Raw genomic sequence first — 16,623 nt, 5'->3', positions numbered from 1 at the left:
TTGAAAATTCCCACGTAGAATGTAGAAAAGTGCCTATTTCTTTATTGCATCTAAAACATTTATCAGAAAAATTAAAATTGAATCCATTTAATTTCTGTGGAGTTAAGATATAGTTGATGTAAAAAATTATATTGTACCATTCTATACCAGACATTAAATTGTATTAAGTCAATACTATCCTGATAAAGTTCTAACCACATTTTCTCTTGAGTATTTATTTTTAAATCTTTCTCCCATCTTTGTCATGACTCATGGTTTATAACATTCCTTTTTACAAAATTGTATACTTAATTGAAATAAACTTTTTTAATATTTATATCTGTGATTAATTGTTCCAAATAACTTTGTTCAGGTAATCTCATATCTGGACCTAAATTTTCTCCTAAATATACCTTTAACTGGTAGTCAGAGAATATTGTATTGTTTTGTATTCCATACTTACTTTTCAATTGCTCAAATGTCATTGAAGTTGAACCTTGAAAACTATCTTTTATGGTCTTAATTCCTTTGATAAACCAAATATCAAAAAGTCTTAATATTTATTGTAAAAAGAATAAGTTGATTCTAACTAAATATCATTCCTGGTATTTGAAAATTTCTTATTCCCATGTCTAAATGTATTTTATTCCATATTTTAAAAAGATGTTTTAACAAAGGAATATCTCTATTTCCAATAAAAAGCTTGTCATTCCATTTATATATAAAATTCTCTGATTTTTTTTTTGTCCCCTATTTTATTCATTTCTTTATAAATCCATGCTGGCTCCTCTCCCTCTTGGAAAAAAAGTAGAGAGAAATCTCAATTGTGCTGCGTTGTAATAATTTTTAAAATGTGGTCATTGTCGTCCTCCTAATTCAAATTTCCATGTTAATTTTTCTAATGCAACTCTTGCCATTTTTCCTTTCCAAATAAATTCCCTTACATAGTTATTTAGTTCTTGAAAAAAGTTTGATTGTATAAACATAGGTAGCGTTTGAAATAAATACTATACTCTGGGGAATATATTCATTTTTATACAATTAACCCTTCCTATTAATGTTATAGGTAGTTCCTTTCATTTCTGGAAATCTACTTTCTTAGCAATGGTGTACAATTCAATTTAAATAAATTATTTAAATGCTACACCATATTCTTTTAATCTTAAATGCATTTACTTAACGATTTCACTATTTTAAAATGGAGATTAATGTTTCCTTTACCATCCTAATTACTTTCTCATTCTGCGATCTAAAATTGATTCACAAGCAAGAAGATCCAGCTCCTTCTCTGATGCAGCATTATTTCATTATTCTCCATTAATATTTTCCTTTTCTATTTCATCTCGCAAAGTGGAGGTAATTTTGTTTCCTTGTGTAATAGTCCATATACTAATTTTTAGTCTATTCACTTAACCCATCAATATTCGAGCTCAAAATTTGTATAACCACTTATCCTTGTATCGTTAGCAAATTTGGCTACAATGGAGCAAAATCATTCAACTGCTTTACTGAGAATAAGGTTGAGGCCCCATTAGTATGTTCCTGTGACACCCTCCAATATAACAACATAAAAATGGCCCACTTGGTTTCCAATAAACGTAGAACATTACAACACAGTACAGGCCCTTCAGCCCATGATGTGCTGACTGACAGAAACCTCTCAAGAAGTTAAGCCTTCTCTAATTTACACCCACAACCTTCTATTTTTCTTGCATCCATGTGCCTGTCAAAGAGTATTTTAAAATTTCCTGTTGTACCAGCCGAAGGATGGGAAAATTAATCTGGTTTAGTTGTTGTTGAAGGACACCAGCTGAGACCTTGTCACTGTCATGTGCTTACCTTTGTTGGAGGCTGCCGCTGATAACGTAAGCGATGTGACGGGTGGGGATAATAGCGTGCATGCGCAGATGCATTAAGCGTCAGAATAAGGATGATGAATCTTAGATGTGGAGGAGAGCGAGAGTGTCAGGATCACCTGTGTGGCAGTGAGCCAATGAGAAGGTCATCGGAGTTTAGCTGAGTGGGGTGTTGTGTCTAGTGAATAATAAAGAAAGTTGACTTCATGGTGTGCTGAAGGAAACGTGTGAGTGTATTCTTTATTTGTAAGCTGTGTGTATCAGTGCTGTTACACCCTTCATCCTTTGCAAGTAACATGTGGTACTTGCTGAGGGCAAAGAGCTTAGAGCTATTATTACTATTATTACTGGCCAATGCTTGTGATGCTGGGAGGAATTTCAAGCCTGCCAACAAAAAAACTGATATAACTGGCAGACTGAAAACAGAGAGAGAGAAAAGTGTTAATTGATCACTTTGTTGTTTTATTGCTATGTCTATGAGAAGTGGGAAGTTGCACAAAAATTGTTCAATTACAGATAAGATGCCTTCTTGCTTTGTAGCTCCCTGACCAGGGAAAAGAGTGAAATTGAATCAACCACTTGTGTTCAGCTGTATGCCACAGACAATGTGCATTTACTTTATTCTAGGTTTAGCTCTATCTGCCAATGTGTGCAAGAAGATCACTGGGCGCCTAACGAGTGCTATTGCGAAGCAGGAAGATGTATCTGTCCAGCTGGAAGCCTTGGATATCCTATCTGATATGTTGAGCAGGTAAAGTTGTTGGCACGATGAACAAATGAGCTCAAGTTAGTGTGAAAGAATAATTGAATGGTTTTGCATTGGAGGAGGTGTTCTCCTACTTATGGGCTAGCAAAATTATTTTCCTTTGCCTATCCTTTTCAAAGTCCAGCATGACTGATTTCACCAAATGTACAGTGCCAAACCATATTTGAAAGGAAGCTTTCTCTCTTCCCAGTAAATTTTATATCTGTCTCTCTTGGACTTTGTACCATTTGCTAACTGCTCCCCTGTTGTTAATTTAAGCATGTATGATTTTATGCACCTCTATCACATCATAGAATAACTAAAGCCTCAACATTGTAGCTCAAATCCCTCATCACTAGAGCTAATCCAATAACTTTTCTTTGGCACCCTCTCTACGTCCTTAAATTAGAGAACAGAATTGGACGCAATCCTCCTAGCCTTATTTTATCAATGTTCAACTTAATCTTCCCTTTATGAAGCTCAAGACCCCAACATTGCTTCATTTCATGCCCTAACACTTTCAAAGATGTATATCCTGGGTCCCTCTTCTGCCCCTTGTTATTTATTCCATATTGTCTCTTGGTCTTTCTGCCAAAGTAGATCATTTCACAAGTACCATTTTGTCTGCCAGTCTGTCCATGTCCTCTTTGTAGCCTATTACTACCACCTTGGCTCTTCACACCTCTTAGATGGTTCAAGACAATGGGTCTTTAACAAATCCCTGCTGGCTGGTCATGTTTCAGTACAAACTTTTCCATGCATCCTTTTAATTTTAAGAACATAAAATGTGACAATAAACTTAAGCCATTTGATTTTATGTGATCATTGTTTCCAAATTCGTTGGGTTAAATTGACAATCCTGTGAACACCCTTTTTGAATTAGAATATCAGGTGTGTCATTTTCCAGTCATATATGTTCCAGGTGACTCATTTTTACTACCATACAACTTGCATTTCTTTGCACTGCTTCATATCCATTTTTTAAACTCCATCCATTTTTCTCCATTACCTTGACTTCTAATGAGATATTGGTGGAATCCTCAGCCTTGGTAAAATCACTCAAGAGCCTGACCTTTGCCTCTATACATTGATCGGTCTCTTGGTCTTTAACTGGGCACACCTCCTTTACTTTCTGCTTACTATTCAACCACAGAGAGCAGATTTGAAACTGCCATTCTCTTCTGTTCCCTCTTATTTTTCCCTTTACCTCCACTCTTGACTTGGTTTATTAAGCATGATTATCCTTTAAATTATTGACTGGCATACATCATGCATCTTTTGCTTGGCCTCTGTCTTTTCTCCAATCTGTTTTGCACATCAGATACTGCATGGTAGAGCATGCCCTATGCAAAACGTTAGGAGTATCAGACTTATTGTGAGTAATGCTTTGTCTGTCGATGTCATTGCAATGATATATTTTATAATAGCAAACAGTGACACTAGATGTCATGTTTTGTTGTAACAATTAGTAAAATAATGCAGTGATACAAGATTGTTGCTATTAGGAATAATGTATTTACCAGAATGCACCAATCTTGGAGATGTAATCAAAGCATGGATATCAGGATTAATTTTCTTTCTGATACATGGCATGTAAAATATTCTGCAAAGAATATTAGTCTGAATAATGTATGGCTTATGTATTGTATATTGTACATACGGGTGAGCTATTCCAAGGCTTAGTTCTATAATTACCTATTGGAGCTCAGGATACAAAAGAAAGCAGTAACTATGGTTATTATATCGACAGAGATAATAAAGAAACAGTGAGAAACAATGAGGTTGATTAACATTTTAATTTGCCTGTGATATATTCCTTTGTGGATGAGACATCAGGCACTAGTACTTTTTGGAATGTTTCCAGTGACGAAGGTGGGGAATAGTTAACTGGTTCGAACAAGAATTATATCTTTTTGTCCTGTCTTGGAAGTGATACAACAAGACAAGGCTTGGGTGGTATGGACCTTCTGAACCAGTAGGTCATAGATATAATCCTCATGTACTAAGAATTAGAAATTATATGAATATATAGTTTATTTTTAATTATTAAATGGAATTAAGGACTGCCCATATAATTTGGAACATGCATAATTTTCTTTTGGGGTCACTTTCTGACGTATCAATGCACATTAATGCTGCAAATTGTATCTGCTGTTTTGAAATATTAAATTACATATTTGGATCTGCCGAAGAGTCCAGTTCACGTATCCACGGGCCCTGGAGCAAAGAACTGGTCTCGGGCAAATTGATTTGCACCTGCTCTCTCAGATTTTTCCCCCCTTTCCCTAAATTAATCTCTATTTCAATCACTCTAATGCTGGATTGCATCCCTACTTTTCCCTCATTTCTCTTTCCCTCGGACAGTTAATCACATTGGCTGAATGAACCAAGGAAGAGATTTTGAGTGCAATAATCTTACAAGATCTCGCCGAATGAACACATAAAATGCAATTTGGTACCAGTGACCCCTCCATGCAGCCGCATCCACTTCTCCAAAATGCCAAACAAATGGGTCCAATTTTCTTATTTCACAAACTCAAATTTATATAACTTGGGGAAAAGTGATCAAAAAATTGTCTGTCTGAGATGTCCATGTTTTAGGGGTGAAATTACACTTTTAAGTGAAGGCATCTTGAAATCTGGAAACCAATGGTGAAGGGAATCAGGATACACAGGAGGCCAAAATTGAAGAAATGTTGGATTCATGGCGGGTTATGTGGCTAGAGCAGCTGCCATAAAAATTAGGAGCAGGATTAGGCCATTCAGCCCATCAGTTCTCTTCACCATTGAAATCCTGGCTGATGTATTTTTCTTCCTCAACACAACCTGCTCCTCCTCCTATCTTCATGCAGAGGAAGAGTTGGGGCCATGGAGTGCAAATCTCGTTATCAGTGGTATATGGTCAGAGGAAGTTGGTCTGAAATAGCTGTAATAAAAACATTGATGAGCTATGTCAAGTGGGGCTGTGACAGGGCATGTTATTTAGATGGAAGTAGGTGCTCATCTAGCTGGTCATATGCATATCATGGCTCAGGTTACGTTTAACTAATTTTCTGGAGTTCTTTGAGGATATAATGAGTGCAGCAGATGGAGGGAAACAGATGAATGTGGTATAATTAGATTTACTGAGGATGTTCAATAAGCCTGCTGCAGAAAGATGCACTGAGTTGGAGGTAATGTTTGGACATGCATTAGTGGAGCCGACATCTGCTCCCGTTTCTTGTATTACATCTTTGTGATGGAGCGGATACAGACGTGGAAAAAAGCTGCGTGGAAATAGGCGAAGGCTGAAGTCTGTAGTCTTTCAAGTGTTTAATTGTAGGAATTTTCTGCTCCCTGCATAGTAAATGTCCGATAAGTATAAATACAGTAAAACTCCTGTTATCCTGAATTCAAGCAATTGGCAAAAAAGCTGCAGTAAAAAAAATGGAAGTTTAAAATTGGTGTGCCTTGCAGTTAGTTCGCCAATCCACTCACACACAATCTCAAGTCAATGGAATATTCACTTACCTGACATCTACCGATCCCCATAGGTGCTGGATACCAGGGGTTTTTACTGTAATTACTAATTATGCCTTATTTCTGTGACATTTTTAACGTCAACACAGGGCCCTCTTGGACATGGATTAGACACAAAATGTCCAAAAAAGATAAAGGCGAAGTTGAATTGATACCTTGGTTATGAAGCAGCCTGCAAAAGGTGCCCATGGAGCCAAATATATCAGCTATAATTCAAAAAAAGTTGTTGAAGATCTAACAAAGTTAATAGTTTGGAATTGCGGTTCACAAGCTAACAGAAGAGCTTACTTTCACTGGCAAGGCCCACTAATTCTTTACTCGAGAGATCATTTTTCTTCGGGGGAGAGGAGGGAAGTTGGTGAGTTCTTTGTAGGGTCATGAGTTGTGCCCATTCTACGTCGAGTCAGCAGTGGAAAGTTTATCTATCTGAATGAGATTGAGTCCGAGGACCATCTTAAATAATTTTGGATCTAATGTTTTCTGATTACTTTTCAAGGCTTCAAAGTTGCTGCAGTTTTGTCCGTATTGGGTCAGCTAGGGAAAGCGAGAGTGAGCAGAAGTTTCTACCAGCTGAGATAAACGCAGTGAAGAATTCTGAGATGAACCTCTCTCATTCTGCTGCAGGTGATGGTCGTGAGAGTCAGTCTTAGAGCTTCCATCCACTCAGTGGAAAGAATGGGTAGCCCAGGTCGCATTTCCAGTAGACGTGTAAGTTTTCTATGTGTTGTGGTACAGTAGTAGATGCCAGTGATTGGAGAACGTACTTACAGGGCAGGGCTTTCTTTATTGTTATGATATGAATATTGTACAGAGTTAGCCCCCTTCTCTACTCACTTCACACCGATGACTGTGTAGCTCAGTACAGCAAGAATACCATTTACAAACTTAGTGACAAAGGGGAGACGAGTCAACATACAGGAGGGGAATTGAAAACTTAGCTGAATGGTGCACCAACAACAACCTCACATTCCATATCGAAAACCGGAGGTGTGATCCCTGGGGAATCAGAGGTGGAGAGGGTGAGCAAATTCAAATTCCTGGGAGTTATTATCTCTGAACCCAAGCAATAATGTTATCGTGAAGAAAGCACGTCACTGCTTCTACTTTAATTTGCAGAGGTTTTGTATGACATCAAAAACCTTGGCCAACTTTTGCAGAGTTGGAAAGTGTGCTGACCGGCTGCATGAAGGCCTGATATGGTGGCACCAATACTTCTGAGTGGAAAGCCCTGTAAGGGATAGTACATCACAGGCAAAATTCTCCCCACTGTCGAGAAAGTCTACATGGAACGCTGCTGTCGGAGAGCACCAGGAATCATTAAGGATCCACACCACCCAGAAGATTTTTTATTCCCACCACAAGACTCGTACCACCAGGTTCAGGAACATTTGCTACTCCTTCATCAGATTTCTTTAATAACAGATTCAATCAGAGACTCGTTTAAGGGCTATTACTTTGCACATTTATTTATTCCTGAATATTTGTTATTTTCTGTATTGCCCAGTCAGTTTGTTTACATTTTTTTATTGTTTAAATTTCTCTCTTTTGTGTATGTATCTTGTCTTGAGTAGGTTTTTTTGCACTCCTCATAAGTCGAAATTTTGCCTGGCCTGCAGGATAAAGAATCTCACAGTTGTATGTGATGTCATGTATGTACTCTGACAATAAATCTGAACTTTGAATCTGGTCTTGTCTTCTGTGAGGTTGTTGCTGTGTCACCTAATGTGTTTTTTTTTAATGGCTTTCGTATTTTGTTGTGCTTTTTCAGGGAGTGTTAAAAATTCTCATTTATTGCAGTCATTGTGTTTCCCCTGAATCTGTCCACCTTTAATCAGGAACATCGGATTTAATCAAATCAACTTTGACCTCATTCCACAGCACCAGTCTCAATGGGTTTCTAATACTGTTAAGAAATCCTGTTATCCATTCTTTTGATGTGCCTGGATTTCCTCTATTTTGTTCTGACAGTCAGAGAGTCTTCTGGTGGTGCTTTCAATCACATTTTTCCAGTTGCCACTATTTTGTGAGCAAAATCTGTCCGTGTTATCGAGCTTTTCCAAACTTCAAAGTATCCAAAAGTACCTTCCAACCAATTTAGTACTCCCTACTTTTCATTGCAAGTGATGTGTAATGTAGGAAATGTGGCTGTCAGATTTCAAACAAATTTATTCAATTTTAACAATTCAGTAGCAAAACAAAAGTGCCAGATGCTGTATATTTGAAATCAATGCAGGATAAATATTTAAGTCAGGCATGAGGGTTTTGATGAAGTAAGCTTCTTCCACTGGTAGGAGGGTCAGCCATCATATATGTGCCTAATTTCCTGCATGATTCAGTTTATAATGTTTTTATTAATCATTAAAATCGTGTTTGTGTGTATTTTGATTGATATGGTTCATAGTGTAAAAAATAAATGTTTAAAAAAAAAATTTTAAACCCCCCCCAAAAAATCATTAAAATCGTTAGATAAGTTTTACTTGTGCAGTATTCAAGACAATAGTGAGGGTTGGAATAGCTCAAGACTGACCTTTCACTCTTTACCTTTCTCTTCTCTCTCACCCCCCGCCAGTCTCCAGGAACGACAGTGAAACTCCAATATGATTTCTGTATCTGATCATTCACTGTAGTTGTAATTTTACACTGAAGTGATTTTAATTTTGACCTCTTCTAGTTTAGACTCATTTGCAATCCAAATGGACTTAGTTTGGCAGTAACTGGCTATACCACTGAAGGTGTCACATTTGAGGTGCAAATTGAATGTTGGAGTTATGATGATTCATAGTCAAAGCAGAACAAAATGGACATATTTACTATGTGTTTCACTCTGGAGAACTAATGCTTTCCGATTACCTCTTCACACCTGTCATTACAGGTTAGGTGGAACCCTAATCACATTTCATTCTTCCATTCTGAGTTGTCTGCTGCCCCAACTGTCGAGCCCAAGGCTAGCTGTTCGCAAGAGAGCCATTATTTCTCTGGGACACCTGGTCATGAGCTGCAGCAGCTGCCTCTTCTCTGAACTGATGGATCATCTGATGGTGGAACTGTCAAAGAATGAATCCACCTCCATGACGAGAACCTACATCCAGTGCATTGGTGCCATCAGCCGTCAGGCCGGACACAGAGTGGGTGAGTGACTGCCAGCAAGATTCTCTATTATATTAGCAAATGTGACTTTTTTTCTCTCTCCTCCCTTGATCATGGGTGCCACCAGAATGATGAGTTCCATTCCTGCTTGATACAAAATCTCAGGGGATGGTATCTTGCACAGACAGTAAAAATTATTGATTTGTCAAAACGTGGGTTTCTCATTGACAACTTGTTGGAGCAATAGAACAGGATTTTACAGCAAACCCTATGTCTGAGAGGATATAGGATAGTGTAAGGCAGGCCTTAAATATTGCCTATTATCCATGTACAATGAACAAACGTTTGTCCTGCATTAATTGAATTTGTGCCTGATGTATTATAAGTCCATCTGTCTGCTATGGTTCTATTATCCATATGGACTTGTGAGTGACTAGGTTTCCACTATCCTTGTGTAAAATATCCTCTATGTTTATCCTGATTAAATTTAATCACCCCTTTGCAGTCAAAAGTGGAAATTCCAGATTTGCTCCGTTCTGAAGTCATGGAAATGAAGATTAACCCAGGACAACAAAGGCTCTGAATCTACTCAGTTAGGTGGCATGATACTCAATAAAGCTGTAAGCATAGCACATGAAAAATTTTACTTTTACTTTCTGCATTATCAGGACGGCACTAATTTGCTTAGCGGTTAATACAATGCCAGCGACCCAGGATCGAATCCAGAGCTGTTTGAAAGGAGTTTGTACATTCTTCTGTATCTGTGTGGGTTTTCTCCAGGTGCTTCACCTTCCTCCCACCCTTCAAAGTGTACAGAGATTGTAGGTTTATCAGGGTATTTGGGCAGCAAGGGCTCGTGGGCCAGAAGGGCCTGTTTCTGTGCTGTATGTCTAAATTTAAATGTGATCATTTTTGTTAATACGCACTGCACATCCTCCAAGACTCCTGAGGTCCAGTGCCGAGAAATGCAGAACTAAGTGTTGTGTAACCAGAGCTTTAGTTCATTGACTAAACTTGCAGCCCTCAAGTGTTCCAGCCACATTTAAATTATGCCAGAGGTCCATTAATTGTTGGTCATTGGCTTCCAAAGGATGAATAAACAGTTTAATTAGCCTCTCAACATTTTATAATTCTGTATCTCTTTCAGTGTCCTTGAATGTGTACATTCACTAATGCTGTCGCAATTTTCCCCTGGTGAGGTTATAGCATTTTAGAGTCACAGGGTTAGATAGCATGGAAACAGGCCCGTTGGCCCAACTGGTCTGTGCCATTCAAATTACCTTCCTGGGCTAATCCTATTTTGCCTACTTTTGATCCATATGTCTTTTAAACTTTGTATTGTACCTGCCTCTACTATTTCCCCTAGCAGCTCATTCCACACAGCCAAACCTGCTATTCAGGTCTGCCCTTACCCCTCTCACCTTAAACCTACCCTCTTCAAGTTATGGCCTCCCCTACCTTAGGACAAAAAGCCTTAGACCAGGGGTGTCAAACTCAAATTCACAGAGGGCCAAAATTAAAAACTTGGACTAAGTCGAGGGCTGAACTGAATATTTATTGAAAATTTTCAACAACATCTGCATGTTTTCTCTTTTTTTCAACATGTGTAATGTTAAACTTTTTCTTATTAAAATAAATGTTTAATAATAGTTTTGGATAAACTCTTTCCAGAAGCATTAACAAATGAGAAATAAAATATTCAATAAATAATATTTCTCTATAGAGGATTTGTCAAATGTTGCTAGTGTGCTGTCGAGTAGTAAAATCTGAGGGCTATTGAGAATGTGGGAGAATAACATGATTCCTGAAACAATCAAATGGGTGACTGATTGTGGGCATGAACCCTAGCAGGGTTATTTGCCATGCCCTTTTTCCATTGGTACAGATATCCTTTGATTTACACACTTTTCAAGTTTTATGCCTAATGAGCTTGTATCCAGGTGCAGGACCATTTTTAACCAGGAATATATTTATCACTGTGACATGAAACTATTGGAAGATCGTTTTATCCTGAGATTAAAGTTCATAATCTTTACTCAGGCCTGTGTGCGGGAGGGCGGGGTTTGTGGGCGATCGGGTTGGACAACGACAGTGCGGGGGCATCGGCTCTCGCTGCAGGGCGGCATCTCGGCGGATCAGCGGCCCCGTCACCGTGAGTCGCGGGTCGGCCTGCGGCGGGGGGGAGTGGGCAACGGTCCTGGCGAGGTCAGGCCCGAGGCCTCTGGTTCCGGGCGCTGGGAAGCGGCCTTGGCTTCCCCTGACACCGGCCAGGCCCGAAAACCAGAGTCCACGGTGAGACCCTGCAGTAAACAGAGGTGGTGGGGGCGATTAGTGGGCTGACGCCAATGCATTCTGGGATTTGTAGTATTAGCTGTGCACGCGCTATACTGGCGCGGTGGCCAGCGGGCCACCTCTAATACATTTTTGAAATGATCTTGCGGGCAAATTTGGCCCGCGGGCCAGAGTTTGACATGTGTGCCTTAGACCATTCATCTTATCTTAGGGCCATCATGATTTGATAATAATAAAAAACATAATTTTGTTGCTATACTCCCCTTGATTGCATGAAGCAAGAGAATGGATGTGAAATATAATTCTAGAAAAAAGGTTAATTGCGTGCCAGTCAATGCTAAAAATCGAACGATGATCAAGTTGATGACCAAAACTGTGACTCTACAGATTTTTGGTTCTTATTGTTTGTTTAATTTTTCATAATCTTTTTCTTGTGGTCTTAGGGTATGGGAGGGAAGGGAGAGGGGTGGATGGGGAGAAAAATGGACTCTGAATGTAATATATCATTGTTGATAAAGATTGTTTGGGATTTGTGAGAGTCTTGGAAAATCAAAAATAATATATTCCAAAAAGAAAGTTGATGAGCAAAAAATTGAGATCTTTGATTCTCATGAGAGCTGGAATTAAAAGTTAGGGTCAAGTATATGAGGCATGTTGAAGGTACGCAATTGTAGGGGGTGAATGACTATTTTAAATTCCTGTTTGAATTTTGCTAAAATAAATTTTGCCCAAGCCCTTTATTTCCCAACACATCTCTCTAATGGTCTCCTGCGTGTATCTATTTTCTTTTAAGGAGAACATTTGGAGAAGATTATTCCACTGGTTGTAAAGTATTGCAATGAGGATGATGATGAGCTCCGAGAGTACTGTTTCCAGGCATTTGAGTCATTTGTGAGAAGGTATGTTTCTTTGCTTATTTCTGAGCTCCTTCACCATGGTCATGGCATGGTCACAGCCAGGAGGCCTGTTTCTGGACCAGCGCTGCTCTGTACTCTCCCACATTTTTGTCCTCTACCTTTTCCTTGATTTAATCCCTTTTTTCTTTCATTTGGTTCTCATGAAGGATTTGTTTCTTACAATAAGCCAGCTCTGCTTTTCAGTGTATTAATAAATTTAGATGGGCCTATGCAGAACTCACACTCGTCATTGACCAAAAATTGGTGTAATGTAACTGGGTGAAAGTGGTAGAGCAGTGAGAGGGTGATGGGGAGGGGATGAGCAGTTAGAAGGAACAAGGATTAAAATGACATCCTTTCACAATGCTTGGTGCTGAAAGTATAAACACAATGCCTGAGAAACTCATCAGGTCGAACTGTGTATGTTATGTAGAAAAGATACTTGATGCTTCATGGTGTGTGTGATGTCAGTGCCAAATTGTTGTGACCACTTTCATTATTTACTCATTTTTCTCTCACTGTATTTGGGTGCTTTATATTATACTGGTAGGACCAATTGCTGGGGATGGCAGCTCAGTGAAAGACCTGGGGAATTATTTCCATTAACTCCAGTGATCCCTTATGACATCAAGTCAAGCCATAGCAAGGAGACCTCAACCAGTTACAGTCCAGCTGATGAACCCTTGCTGAACCACACTTAGAAGACCACTAAGAACTGAAACCGTACAAATTGGACAGTTAGACAGTCTTGGGCTTGGAATTGATCAAATTTTTGTTCCGCTGACATTACCTCAGTACAGGTGTATCAAAGCCAACTGTTGACATTTCTCATAATTCAACTTGATTCTGATTTGGATGAAGCCAAGGATTTCAACATCCAAATGTTGGATTTAAAAAAAAACCAAATCTGACATTGAGATGCATGGTTGAACAATGAAGTTCAAAGTAAGCTGTGGTAATTTAAAAGGTCTACCATAACATTTTGCTTGTGTACCTTTAAGGTGTCCAAAGGAGATGTCAGTTCACATTCCTGCCATGATTGGACTGTGCCTAAAATACATCACATATGATCCTAATTACAACTATGACCAAGACGAGGCTGATGAAGATGCTATGGAAACCGACAAGGGTGAAGAAGAAGATGATCAAGGTCAGTACTTCATGCTCAATAATATGGGTTTTTTACTTCTTTATGAAATTTGTAAACCAGCTGCATGGTTAGCAATGCTAGATTTAAATCTGGCGCTATCTGTGCATTCTCCCTGTATCTGAGTACATTTCACTCCAGTATCCCCCCATCTTTCAAAATGTACAGGGGTTGTCAGTTCATTTATTTTTAATTTTAATTATAGATCCAAAAGAAACAAAACTTTCTCTTCTCACCAAGTATTAAGATAAAGTACCAAGAAGCAAAGGTGGGCCATTCAACATTCCCTGATCACTCAAGAGAGACGAACTATTCTCTATTTATGTATTTTGGGTGGCACAGGCTTGTGGGCTGGTAGGGCCAGTTACTGTACTGTATGCCTAAATTTAAATGTAAGAAAATGCAATAATGTTGAAATCTGTGGGACTTGCAACACAAATAAGAGGAGTGGAGAGGAGGGAAATGCTTTGAGGTGTGTTCTGTGATGGCCTGAGATCTTATCAACATCAACTTCTCCATTGGCAAATGTGCATAGTAAATTAGTTAACGAGAGGACCCTACGTTTGGTACTGGTCTGACAGAATTAACTGATTTTATTGCTGGCTGGTTTCAATATTCTTAGCTGGACAGAAGAAAATCAGCCAGGCCAATTGTGACATTGAACCCAATACTAATGTGCATCTAGATGTCAGATGAGTAGAGTATCAGGATTAACCATGCTATGTTCTCAAACAAAAATGCATATTTGCATTGACCATAGAAATAAAAACCGAGAATGCTGGAAATAGTCAGCTGGTCAGGCAGCTACAGTGGAGAGGAAGGGTCAATGTTTCAGGCCGGTGATCTTCCATCAGAGCATTGTTTTGCATTTGTGAGGGGTGATTTGGATTGACTGCAGCATCATGAAGAGTGTATATAATAGGTTGAACTAGAGAATAGTTCGTTTCTCTTTTGAGTGATCAGGGAATGTTGAATGGCCCACCTTTGCTTCTTGGTACTTTATCTTAATACTTGGCGAGAAGAGAAAGTTTTGTTTCTTTTGGATCTATAATTAAAATTAAAAATAAATGAAGGGAAACCTACGGCTGGTTATTTGGCTGGTTTGTATGCTTTGGCTATTTAAATTCTATGTACAATACCTTGTTTTATTTTGTGTCTCAACATTGTGCACTTGGTTGTTTCTATTGGCCAGATATTAAAAAAAATATGTACAAGTTCCTAACATCAGTCACTATCTTGTTTGCAGCTTTTTATTTCTGCAATTCTGTTTCAATAGTGATGGTTAATGGATGAATATTGGCCAGGTGGGCAAAAGCATCGTATTTCATGCGCATGGCTATATTGACTTTCAAGTAAAACTTAAAACTTTCCAGAAATGTTTTGAAGCCTTTAGGTGAAATGAATGATAGGTAGGCATCAAAGAAATGGATTTGATGGCTCATAGGACCTGGATTTATTGTGTTTTTATTTAACATACCGATCAGACAGCGAAGAGGAGTACACAGATGATGACGACATGAGCTGGAAGGTGCGCCGAGCTTCTACCAAGTGTTTGGATGCCATTATAAGCACCAGACACGAAATGCTGCAGGAGTTTTATAAAACAGTTTCGCCAGCACTGATCAGCAGATTCAAGGAAAGAGAAGAAAATGTGAAGGCTGATATATTTCACGCCTATGTGTCTCTCCTGAAGCAGACCAAACCAGTCCAGAGCTGGTTGCAGCCTGCAGATGTGCTCAATCAGGGAGACATGCCCCTTGTAATGCTGCAAAACCAAGTGAGTTTTTTGTTCTATTTGTATGCATTGTAGTTTATTTGCTTGTGAATCCTTATCTGCTCTCAGAAAACATCTTTATTATCTCATTCCTCCCTTTCCAATGCCAACTGCCTCAACCAAGAGGATCAATCCTGGGTAGTTGCATAGACTAATGGCATATGTGAAAGCATAACATAACATAACATAACAATTACAGCACAGAAACAGGCCATTAGGCCCTTCTAGTCCACACCGAACCAAACACCCCTTTCTAGTCCCACCTCCCTGCACAATGCCCATAACCCTCCATCTTCTTCTCATCCATATACCTGTCCAACCTTTTCTTAAATAATACAATCGACTCCGCCGCCACTATTTCTCCTGGAAGATCATTCCACACGGCTACCACTCTGAGTAAAGAAGTTCCCCCTCATGTTACCTCTAAACCTCTGCCCCTTAATTCTTAACTCATGTCCTCTTGTTTTAATCTTTCCTCCTCTTAATGGAAATAGTCTATCCACATCCACTCTGTCTATCCCTTTCATAATCTTAAATACTTCTATCAAATCCCCTCTCAACCTTCTACGCTCCAAAGAATAAAGACCTAATCTGTCCAATCTCTCCCTATACTCTAGATGCTTAAACCCAGGTAACATTCTGGTAAACCTTCTCTGCACTCTCTCCACTCTGTTTATATCCTTCCTATAATTAGGCGACCAGAACTGCACACAGAACTCCAAATTAGGCCGCACCAACGTCTTATACAATCTCAACCTCACTTCCCAACTCCTATATTCCATGCAATGATTGATAAAGGCCAGCATACTAAAAGCCTTCTTCACCACCCTATTCACGTGAGTTTCTACCTTCAGGGAACGATGTACCGTCACTCCTAAATCTTTCTGCTCTTCTGTATTCCTCAATGCTCTCCCATTTACCACGTATGTCCTATGCAGTCACTGTTTTAAATATACAAAACTACATTCACTAGTCTAAAAAATTGAGAGGTGATCTTGCAGAATTTACAGGGTAGGTGACAAGAGGCTGCTTCCTCTTCCTGAAAAGCCTGGAAACAGGGATCATGATCTGAGGATTGGATGATCGCAAGATAGAGTTGAGATGAGAAGAAATTAATTCATTCAGGGTTGGGCTTTTGGGATTCTCGATCTAAAGGGTTATCGATGCTCATTCATGATTATATTCCAGGTGAGATCTGTGGAAGTTGGGAATAAGAGGCGAGCAAAGAAAGTTTAGTAATGAGTAATTATAAGTGAGCTAATGTGTATGTAAAAGCAATAAGCAGTAAGCTACAATTATAGATTATAAATGTGTGACATAACCAGGGT

The 16,623-nt window shown here is 39.0% G+C and overlaps 1 protein-coding gene across 1 annotated transcript in view; it reads left to right on the top strand.

Annotated features, from left to right (window-relative positions):
* Positions 1-16,623, top strand: part of LOC138764243 (cullin-associated NEDD8-dissociated protein 1-like) — a 77,323-nt gene that overhangs the window by 28,137 nt on the left and 32,563 nt on the right. Inside the window, exons 4-8 of the mRNA XM_069939894.1 lie at positions 2,463-2,586; positions 8,972-9,228; positions 12,272-12,377; positions 13,376-13,524; positions 15,006-15,298. Coding sequence (XP_069795995.1) covers positions 2,463-2,586; positions 8,972-9,228; positions 12,272-12,377; positions 13,376-13,524; positions 15,006-15,298 — 929 coding nt within the window. The remainder of the gene's footprint in view (positions 1-2,462; positions 2,587-8,971; positions 9,229-12,271; positions 12,378-13,375; positions 13,525-15,005; positions 15,299-16,623) is intronic.

The sequence above is a fragment of the Narcine bancroftii genome, chromosome 5 (genome assembly GCF_036971445.1).
Source record: "Narcine bancroftii isolate sNarBan1 chromosome 5, sNarBan1.hap1, whole genome shotgun sequence".
NCBI classification, from domain to species: Eukaryota; Metazoa; Chordata; class Chondrichthyes; order Torpediniformes; family Narcinidae; genus Narcine; species Narcine bancroftii.
This window is presented reverse-complemented; position numbering and strand designations above follow the sequence as displayed.